At 32.9% G+C, this 11,543-nt stretch overlaps 2 protein-coding genes across 2 annotated transcripts in view; both read right to left on the bottom strand.

The window, feature by feature from the left end:
• Positions 1–7,836: 7,836 nt before the first annotated feature.
• LOC144564552 (knotted 1-binding protein) lies at positions 7,837–9,351 on the bottom strand. The gene is made up of 4 exons (XM_078314151.1): positions 9,230–9,351; positions 9,019–9,156; positions 8,509–8,582; positions 7,837–8,199 (listed from the first exon to the last, which is right to left on the bottom strand). The coding sequence occupies exons 1-4, from the start codon at positions 9,260–9,262 to the stop codon at positions 8,061–8,063; spliced, it is 384 nt and encodes a 127-aa protein (XP_078170277.1). The 5' UTR covers positions 9,263–9,351; the 3' UTR covers positions 7,837–8,060.
• A 551-nt stretch (positions 9,352–9,902) lies between these two features.
• The window catches only part of LOC144564038 (uncharacterized protein At4g15970-like), a 7,063-nt gene continuing 5,422 nt past the window's right edge, over positions 9,903–11,543 (bottom strand). Inside the window, exons 3-4 of the mRNA XM_078313531.1 lie at positions 10,699–10,858; positions 9,903–10,610 (exon numbers count right to left, since the gene is read on the bottom strand). Of these exons, the coding sequence (XP_078169657.1) occupies positions 10,125–10,610; positions 10,699–10,858 (646 nt within the window). The 3' untranslated portion in view covers positions 9,903–10,124. The remainder of the gene's footprint in view (positions 10,611–10,698; positions 10,859–11,543) is intronic.

Below are 11,543 nucleotides of genomic sequence, written 5' to 3' on the forward strand. Positions count from 1 at the left end.
AAATCTTTTATGTCAAATTTTTCTTTTAGTTGTTTCTTAATTTTTTGAATTTGCTTGAAATTATTTCCAGTGATTATGATGTCATCTACATATACTAAAATGAGAGTAGTATTGATACCATCACATTTAGTAAATAAAGAATGATCGGCATTACTAATTTTAAAATTGCACAAAATTAAATAAGAGCTAAGTTTGTCATATCATGCTCGGGGATATTACTTCAATCGATAAATTGATTTCTACAAACCAAGTTATAATTTGTTTTCAATTAATTTATGACCAGGTGGTAATGGCATATACACCTCTTCTTCAAGTGTTCCTTGAAGAAATGCATTTTTGATATCCATTTGATAGAGGTCCCAACCATTGTTTACGGCTATAGAAAATAAAATTATCACAGTATTCATTTTTGCAACCGATGCAAAGGTTTCATTATAGTATATGCCATATGTTTGGGTAAATCATTTAGCTACAAGTCTTGTTTTATACATTTTTATGGTATCATCACTATTATATTTGGTTTTATACACTCATTAATTACAACCAACCGACTTTTTATTTTTTGGTAGGGAGACAATTTTTCAAGTTTGATTTTGTTCTAAGGCTTTTAATTCCTCATCCATAGCCTTACACCAAATTGGAGTTCTAATTATTTTTTGGTATTTTTTTGGTTCTAATTCTTTATCAATACTAGTGAGAAATGTATAGTATTCGGTTGAGATGTTGTCATATGAAACAAAATTTTCAATTGGGTATTGTACTTAATATGTCACATAATCTCGAAGTCTAGTTGATGGTTGTCGTTCCCTAAATGATCTTCTTCTACCCGGTAAATTTTCTTCCGTTTCATTTTCATTTATGTCATTATTAGTTTCATTTTCTTGATTGTTAATTTCAACTTGATGATTATTTCCAGGAACAAAATTCAAATCATCTAAGTAAGGTAAAACTATATTGTCATTTTGATTATTTGAATATGTTTGGTTTTCAAAAAAAAATATTATTTGAATATGTTTGATGAAATATTTCTTTTTCTTCGAAATATGGTTCATTTTCAAAAAATAAAACGTTTCTAGAAAGATATATATTTTTTATTAATTGGATCATAGCATTTATAGCCCTTTTATAAGATGAGTATCCTAAGAAATAGTTTTTTTTGATACAAAATCAAATTTGTCGTTTCTTTTGATATGTACGAAACTTGTACAATCAAATATTCTCATATGGTAATAAGTGATTTTCTTTTGATAAAGAGTTTCTAATGGACTTTTATTTTCTAAATTAATACTAGGTAATCTATTGATTAAATGAGTGGCACAAAGTATGGCATCCAACCAATAAATTTTAGAAACATTATTTTGAAATAATAAAGATCGTGTCATTATTTTAGAAACATTATTTTGTTCGGGAGTATTTATACAAGTTGTTTGATGTATAATACATTTTTCTCTAAAGAGACTTGAAAACTTTCTATTTATAAATTCGGTTTCATTATCCAATCTAAAGATTTTTAATTTTGCATTAAGTTGTGTTTCTATAAGACATAAAAATTCATAAAAACAATCAAACACTTCATGTTTAGATTTAAGTAAAAATAACCAAGTTAGTTTTGAAAAATCATCAATAAATAAAAGAAAATATTTGAATCAATTATATGAATCTATTGGGGCCAGTCCCCATACATCAGAATGTACTAAATTAAAAGGAGCTTTACTTTTGCTAGTAGAAAGAGAAAAAGGAAGCTTTGTTTGTTTTGCTAACTTACAAATTTCACAATTAGTACATTTCAAATTTTTAAAATCTAAGATACCATTTAAAATTTTGTCGGAAAGATGCACAAGTCTCTTATGCCAAATGTCAGAGTTAACGACTTTTGCGGAAGCACAAAAATTTATTTTGGAGTTTAAAAAATAGTATCCATTTTCAAGAAATCCTTCATCAATCTTAATGCCAGTTTTTCGATCTTGAAATACAATAATTTTACATAAAAATATTGCATTACAATTTAATTCTTGTGTTAATTTATTTACAGAAATTAAGTTTATGGGAAATATTTCTAAATATAAAATATTTTTAATTTGTTTACCGTATAAATTAATTTCTCCTATGCCATTTACTTTTGCTTTCATACCGTTTGCAACCGATACATATTGATTACCATTGGTCGGTTTGAGGTTTGACAATAATTGTTTATTTCTAAACATATGGTCTGTTGCACCACTATCAATAATAATTTGATCAAAAAATAAATCTTTTGAGTTAGAGGCAATACCACATGAGCTCTTGTTTTGAGTTTGATTAACAAGCATTTGGAAGCAATACCACACCATTTGTTGGAGAAGGTTGCTCTTTTGCATTTGATTAGAAAACATTTCGAGAATTTGTTGGAGAAGATGTCGTGGCATCGGAATTGAATTGTTTGTGTCACATGAGTGGGAAGCATATGCATCTCCCCCAGTCCTATCCAATTCATCTCTCCATTTTTTTTCTACTACTTTCCACCATTTTGGTCCAAGATTATGATACAAGAACTAACACTGATCTCGGTTGTGACCCTCTTTTTTGCAATTTGAAAAACTATTGGGATTGCTTCGGTGATTGGTACTAAAGTTTTGTGTCATTGTTATTTGATTTTTCAAGAAAGATTTTTTTAAGAAAGATTTTTTCAAGAAAAAATTTTAAGAACTTTTTTTTTTAAGAACATGCTGATATGAAAATTTTAAGAAAAAATAAAATTTGGTTTTTTTACTGATAAGAAAAAATACTAGAATATTGTTACCGTTTTTATGATACGTGCAAAGAGAGGACTATTTTAGCTCTTTGGCTCTTATCCTTCTTTTCCTTGACACTTGTTGAGTTATTTCATCTTTGGCTCGTGACTTTACTTGACACTGATTGAGTTCTTGGCTCTTTGGCTCTTGATTCTTTTTTTTTCTTCTCTTTGTTGGTACTGACTAACTTTGCTAGTTTAGATGATACTTGTGCAGAATTTCAGATCTATGGCTCTGAAACCATATTATTTTTTATAAGACAAGAGAAGAGATTAAAGAAAACAACTTATCATTGCATTCTTATTTTAAGCTTTACATGTATCTCTATTTATAGAAGAAATTTAAAAACTAGTCATTGTACTATTAATTACAACTACCAACTACTAACCACTAATCACTAACCACTATCTCCTAACTTATTAATTATAATACACTACTCTCTAAACTAGCCATTACAATTCAAATATTAAAATTAGCCGTTATTTTTAACAGTTTAACGAGATCCTTTAATTAAAAAAAAAAGTTGATAGATAATTTAAAGTTTATTCGGCTCTACATCTACTGCAATTAGTACAGATACATACATATATACATATATATGAAGATTTTTTCTTAAATCAAACTTTTTGCGTAATATCTCGCCATTACCGTTTAATTTTGCACAGCTAGACATGTGTGCAAAACAGTTAGTTGTGGTTAGTTCCAATCTAATAATCTGATTGAAATGCATGATCTAAACTGATCCGATTAATTGTACAATTAATTAGAGAGAGAGGGAAAATTGAGTTTGTATTTTGCGTATGATTCTATAAATGAAACTGTGTAAGAAGTTATTCTCAAGAAATAAAATAATCCGCCACATAGGAAACTACAAAAAAGTGATATATAGATGTTTGGACCACTTATTAAACTCCCATGTTGATTCTCTCTCAGATAAGTCCTAAGTTCGGGTTTTGAAAATTTTCCTTTTTTTTAAATCGGACACAATATTTCCGATCCAAACTCTCTCTTTGATATTTTTTGTGACTTCGAATCTTCTAGTAAGTACAACAACTCCACAGCATAACGGACATCTCGCAGTTACATAATGGAGCAAACAACTCCTTTCTGAAACAACTAATGGAACTTACACCGTTCTATAATTGTTCAATTAGATGGGTTAGTTACTTAGTTTACCTAATTGGAGATGAACAGAATCAGGAAACTTCACATGCGCGTAGGCATACAAAATGATGCATAACACGGGGTGATCTCAAGATATCACACTCAGTTGTGGAAATTAAAAGCGTCAATGAAGGTACGCATATTCCTATGGTTAATGTTTGAAAACAAAATCCTAACCCAAGAGGTGCTTACGGTAAGAGAATGTGAGGTCCAATTTGGTTGTGTTCTGTGTACATCTACAGAGATGGAAACAAGGGATCATCTTTTCTTAGCATGTTCATACGCAAGCGGATTCTGGTTAGGCTTGATTGAAGAGTTAAACTTACCAAGAATAACCGAAACAGATCCTCTGACCGCATGGAGGAAAGGAAGCAAGAGGCTACATGGCGAGGGTAGGAGAAGATGGGATACTGCATGGGCTGCAGGCGCATGGACACTGTGGAAGGAAAGGAACCGGCACACCTTCTCACAGCAACGAAAACCAGCGGACATATAAATCAATGCGGCGGCAATAGATATACACAACTAGGCGCTATTTATATAGGGAATTAATACCTTCGTCTAGGGTTAGGGTATTATGTGTTGGGCTAGATAAATTTTATCCTTCTTAATTCTTATTGCGGGTCTTTTTTGTAAATAATTGATAACCTCCTGAGTATTATGGCAAGCCTGCCTTGTGGGTTGTCGTAATTTTGTAAAAAATTTCATTATTAATATATCTTTTAGTGGGATTACCACTAAACCTCAAAAAAAAGAAAAAAAAATAAAAAAAAATTGGATCGGAATTGTTGATTTCAATCTTTTAAAAATATTGCAAAGCCCTCACTCTTTCTATTTCGCTACCTCTTTTTTTATTAATATATATGAAAATAAATCTGCGCTTGATACGGGACTGATTGGTTTTAACATACAAAAAATATACATATTTAAATCAGTGTTATCAGAACCGGACCGGACCGCTGGTTTAACCGAAAAAAACCGGAACCGGTCACCTGTCCGGTTCGGTTCTGTTTAAAGATCGCTTAAGCATCTAACTCGTTAAAAACCCACTTAACCGGCTGGGGTTTTATAAAACCGCCGATAAAAACCGATGTTAAACCCCGGTTCAATACTGTTTTCATAAATCTAGCCAATATCGCGACTTTCTCTCAGATCGTAAAATTTTCTTCCTTTTTCTCAAATCGCCAAAGATGAAAACCGCCTGGAAATTGGATCTCCTTCCCCCTACAACCTCCCAATTCTCATTTTGGCCATGTTCTTCAATATTGCTCATCTATTTATGTGTATTTCACGGTGGCACAAGTAGCTTAAAAGTTGAAACGAAATCGCAAAAGAAGTTGTCTACATCCTATATTGTAAGTAATCTCATTCAATTAATAAATTTAAATCTGTAAAGTACGTGAAAAGTTTGAATTATTTAGTAAACTTTATTGAATTGATGCATGCATGTTAAGTGTTTGATGAAATGCTCATGAAAATAGAATTTTAGATGAGAGCAATGGGGTTGCCAATGATTGCTCAAATGAAAAACCGAAGTTAAAAAATCAATAAATTATTGTTTGTTTGCTTGTTTAAGTACTTCTCGATGTTTTTTTTTTATCTATCTTACTGTTTGGTAGTTCCAAGTTGATACATGAAGCACTAACAATGTCATTTCTGTGTAGAAGGATTAAAACAAAGATCAAACATGTGTACTCGAGTTGATCCATTTAAATTTTGCAACTTGGTGGTCTCAACATACATTTCAAACAAAAGGAGAATTGGAATATACTAAATATTGGTACAATAAGCTAACAACATAAATGAATCCCCTCAATTCGCATTAACACAAGTCAGGTGTCTTATGTGATTATCAGAAAGTATAAAAGAAGAAAAGGTATATATCTGGCGCCAGCATGTACTGTCTTTTGTGTCACATATTTGAATACTGGAAACCAAAGTGGGATGGCAATGGAATAATAGAAGGGTCAGAAGAAGGAAGCTGCTGGTAAATAAGGGATGAAGGAAATGAAAAATTGAGGGTTTTCTAGATTTACTGGTAAACGAAACATGTTTCTCAGTTTTTGTGGTAAACGAAACATGATTCCTAATGTTTCTCATTTTTGTGGTAAAAAACATGTTTCTCAGTTTTCCAGATTCCTAATGTGTATGATATTTTGATCTCTGATTTTTGAAATGAATTACAGAGATGACTCTTTATTTTATTTTTCCTTTTTCTGTTTTTTAGCTGTATTGGTAATTTTTTTGGTTGCCTTCTACTGATATCTGTTAGAAAAGCCAAACTGAGGGGCCTAGATGCAAATATTGCTTTTATGGCTAGGCACCGGAAAATGGGACCCCTTGTCAGGCCTATATGCATGTTACTAGGAAAAATTTTGTACCCATATAAATTGTTGTTGCTTTAGAAAAAAAAACGGCGGTTGGACCGGACGACCCGACGGTCGGACCAACGAACCGTTGACCCGAAGATTTATCGGGTCAATGTCCGGTCCGGTTCTGATAACATTGATTTAAATTATATCCATGTTAGTCAGGTATTTGACGGTATGTGAAATCTACCGTGTTCAAATGAATTTATAGAAGTAGATTAAGCTATGGTCAACACGCAGAAATATTCACAATTAATGGTTTTGAATTTCTTTAAGGCACGTTAGCATTTCATGCCATAAATATCAGCAATTGAAATTTTATTCATCCTCAAAATATTTATCATGTATAGACGTCAGTAGAGAAGTGACCAATTTGCTTTTGGTAACTAATTACTTAGAAGATTGATATTTTTTTGAAACATGCTACATATCTTTCTTTCTTTTTTTTCTTAATAAAGAGTAATTAGGGTACTTTATAAATTTAAAATGAATTTTAATAGAAAAGACAATAAAATGAGTTAATCTGTGTGTTTTGAAATTGAAGAGAATAAATATGATATTATGAATTTTAAAGGGTTGAATACGTAATTTCAAAGTTTTTTACCAGTATACGTGAAATCCCCCCCAATTAACAATTGGAAAACTCGAATACCAACCAATAATGTTTTTTTTTTTTTTTTTTTTTGGTATCTACCAATAATGTTCGACTACACTACATATATTTAATGATTCGCAGCTGCACAGCCATACTGACTTGTCAAATGCTCAATGGCAATTGCTTTATTTTGTCTCTGTCGACAAATTCGACCACTTCCTTACATCTTGACGACTTGAAACACAAGAGAGAAGAACTCAACCTGAATCAAAAAGCCCTAAAACGCACCTATTTCACCAATTGTACCTTTCTTTGTTGTTATCTTGTATTTATGTTTAGTCTAGACACTAGAATTTTGAATACCAGCTCAGTGTAGTACAAAAGTTGCAAGCTGATCCTTCATTTTAAATTATTGAATACTCTGCTTACTGTAATTGCAAGAAATTTCAATGCCCTGTAATTATGCCTACTAAAACAACAAAAACTATGTTATATTCATATTCCATAATCTACCCAAGACCTATATGAAAATAATAATGCTCTAAAGTCTAGACTGAAATAAAATTCAGATTTAAATTAGGCCTTATAATATCAACGAAAATATATGAATGTACTAACAGGATAATGGAACTAATGAGATACCGGTAATGAACTAAGAGAAAGATGCTTTCCAGACTACAATTAATATATATTCAATAACATTATATCCTGCTTGCATGAGTTAACTGAAGAATAGTTATATTTATGCACATTGAGTAGGCCTAAATATGCTTCTAAGCAAAATCATTTGCTCATAACCATGGAAGGGAACATGATACTTCAATTGAATATTTATGTCCTATTAAAGTTAACACTATTCATTCAAGGAAATATACCTCCAAATGTGAAAAAAAAAATATGAAGGGTAAAATACAGTGACTGCTAAAAGCATGAACCAAATTATCTCATACGCATTAACAAATCAACACTTTGAGAATAAGGCATCAAAATGGTTAGTTCTATATTATATTACAAAAGACTATAAAGAAAAGCTCCGTGTCATATGCTCTACAGCTGAAAACACTATAAAGAAAAGAAGAAATCAAAGAGTACGTACTGGTATCATATGTGATCTACCTGTAAAAGGAAGGGTAGTATTGTAAAATTCTACTGGTACAATGTTTAAGGATCTTCACGAACATTCTGGAAGAGGTGGAACTGAGCATTGTGGAGGAGGGAACGGGCTTCCTCGTTTGCCGAGTCATCTGCACGTACTTCCTTCATCTCTTCCTCCCATTTCTCCAACTGGTCCTTGTGTATCCTGTTATTTATTTTGAAAATCATTAACTCCATTTGCTGACATGTTTAATTAATCATCATCACTACCTTTATAATTGATTGTGGATAGATTTAGCAATCATGTTGTCAGTCTATATTTGTGTTCATCTCTTAGAACATACTATTTATGGTACGTCATACTTTTCCAGTAATAGAATACTAAATTTCTTGTGCATAGGTCAATGCAGGGTTTATTTTAAAATCAAATAAATATAGGGTTTACACATTTATTCCTCCCCCCCCTGAAGGAAAAAAAAAAGTGATTTGAAATCAAAGAAAAAACGAAACTGACGAGATCAGGCGTTCTTCAAACTGAGCACTGAGATCCTTGAAAAGAGCCTTCCCTGCTTCTAGAATCTCAGATACCTACATATGATACAATTCTAACATTATAACAAGAAAAGGTAGCAATTATAATGAAACCTAGCTAGCAAAAGGAGGTCTTATACCTAGACATAGATTTTACTGTTTATTGAGAGAAGAGAATCAAGTTCCTAAACCCAGGAGTTTTAAGAAATAAACTAAATCAAGATCAGAGTTCATCTTGTCAATCTTCAGTAGCAAGAACGTGTTTAATTATTCAAATGGCAAAGAGAAGATACAAAATTACAGATCAATACAGATTTACTCTATTGTACCATTTTACCTGAAAAAGGCCTAATAATGGCCTTAATCAAATGACAAGGATATACCCCCTGAGACACAGAGAAACATACTTTTGCTAATGGTCATCTAAGCTGCTGTAACAACAGAATACCAGTCTTATTCATCATCCAATCCGAGATTAAGCAGATTAAAGTACCTGTTGAGTGAAGGAATTGATTCTGTCAAGGATGCGCTGGATCTGGAGCTCAGTCTCCTCGGATACACCTATCACCACTAGGCTGTGCTCTCCTTCCCCTTCTTCTTCCTCTTCCCTGTGGATCCCCTCCTCTTGATCCTGCCATTGTCACAATACGATTGTCCATAAGAGGTATCGTCGTTATTTTGAAATGTTAGGTGGAGAAATTTACCGATAGCTTGATCCGCTTCTGCAACCCCTCCATTCCTTGCTTTTGGAAGAAGACAGAAGCTTAATTCAGATCTAATATCAAACAGATGAAAAAAGAGGTCGAAATGTAGAAACGAGTGGAACTGAAAGTTGGAAATGAGGAGCGGGAAATATATATCCAAGAATGGCGCTGATTTTGTTTGGGCAACTCGTGAAAAGAATGGAGAGGTCCAGTTTCAACATGTTCAGTAGTTAAGATGGGGATTGGGTTTTGTCCAGAGGGCTTTGGACAACTTTTATCCAATATCTGACTTAAACCGTTCAATCTTCGTGAGAACAATTTAGAACCTATAATAAAGCTAATATGTTTCTTGAATCTGAACCGTCCGCAGGATATGTGACATGAATTGGACGGTCTAAATTCGTCTTTGCATGAGGCCTTTTCCAAAGCCCTTTGGACGAAAAACCCGTACCCGTTTGGATGAAGGCCATAGGCCTGTTAAGAGAAATTACAGAACAAGCTGCTTCTAGAGTTGTAGGTACTTTGCAAAAGGGCCTCCGTGTTTTAATCATTTAAGCCCTTTTCTTTCATATGCACTTGTAATTGGGCTCTTTAAAGCTAGAGCCGGAAACATTTTCTCACAATATGAAACTTGTGATACAAAGAAAATTAAAATTATACTCCCAACAGAAGATTTAATAAGATCTTTTATATAATTTATATTATGGAAAATAAGGTTAAATTCTCAAATGTACACATTTTCTTTCTACACGTAATACACAATCATGACCCTCCACCCATCCTATTTCCTTAAGAAATGGAAAACAAAACCCAATTGATAACAAAGATAAATAAAGATATAAATACAAAACACAAATAAATTAAGCCTTCTAGCACAGCTATAACTATAATTCCCTCAGTGAATACATCTACCAGGAACCTTCCAGTGAAAATTCCCCCACCTCCTCTCATCAGCCGATTTACTGGTGAAATTCCGCCAATCCTCAAGCACTCCTTTCAGATCATGAATCTTGTTCCCGAGCCCAACACAGCAGTTTGCATGCAGCGTGCAGATTTTATTTAGATCCTTGCTCAGCTGACAGAACCCGCCACAGTAAGCCGTGTCCAAGAACTGAAACCGCACTTTCATCTGTGACACCGCCTCGGCCTTTATTGCATTGAAAACCTCCTGTTCATTGCGGCCCGCATGCTTCTCACGGCCCTCCTGCCAGAATCTGTAGAACTCGATGGTCTTGTTGCATGATTTGGCGTAGAGAAAGCCACCATTAGGGAAGTTGGACGTGCTGTCTGGATCACCGAGGAAGACATCACTTGAGATTGACATGTGAGCTGCCAGGGAGATGTGTCTGAATGGGTCCCGGAACCAAAGGACATCCACATCCTGAGAGACAGTAAATTATCTGTTGGTGCAAATTTTGTTTCTATTAAAATTATGGAAATGTGCTCAAAGGATGTTATTAAAAATATACCGTGAAAAGGAAGTTGAAACCAAGCTCGAGGATTGTGAGCTGGAACTTGTTGCGACCCCACATCATGTCGAGGTAGTCTTTGCTCATGAAGGTTTTCTCGTTGTTGTAATACACTCCCTCTGTTCTCAAAAAGTAGCAATGCGGATGTAGAGATTTACACCTGTTTGCAACCGTTTTTAGTTTTAACTCATGTAATTATAGTGAGACGCGAATTGCAATAAAACCAAGTGCATTAACACTAAACATGAATTGAGGAAAAATAATTATGATGTAAAATGAACCAACTTTTGGTATATCTAAAAGAACTCAAATGATAAACAAATTGAACATAAGGTAAAAGGGACAAAAAAGAGCAAAGAATGGGATATGAAAAAAAGAGTGAGGCTAAGGTAATATGCATATAACACAACGGCCCGCGCTATGGACTCATATTTTTGTTTTTAAAGTTCAAACAGTCGATCTGAACCGTTCAACATGATCTTCATATGAAAATATAGTTGAAAACTGAATATTATATTTTTTAGAAATTTTTTACTATATTTTTAGATAGATAGAAAATCACTTGATTTAAAAATTCTAGACCATCCAAAAACAACAACTTTCTACCATCTACAAAAATAGTAAAAAAATTCTAAAAAAATATAAAATTTGGTCTACAAGTACATTTTAATATGAAGATTTTGTTTAACGGTTCAGATCAACTGTTTGAACTTTAAAAATTAGAGATATGGATTCATAGTATGGGTCGATATGCCGATTTTTTTAAAAATACCTATTTAATAAATAAATTAAATTAAAATACCCAAGTTTCAACAAAATTTATAAAAATACCCCAACCGCGGATT

The sequence above is a fragment of the Carex rostrata genome, chromosome 13 (assembly GCF_964058835.1).
Source record: "Carex rostrata chromosome 13, lpCarRost1.2, whole genome shotgun sequence".
Taxonomy (NCBI): domain Eukaryota; kingdom Viridiplantae; phylum Streptophyta; class Magnoliopsida; order Poales; family Cyperaceae; genus Carex; species Carex rostrata.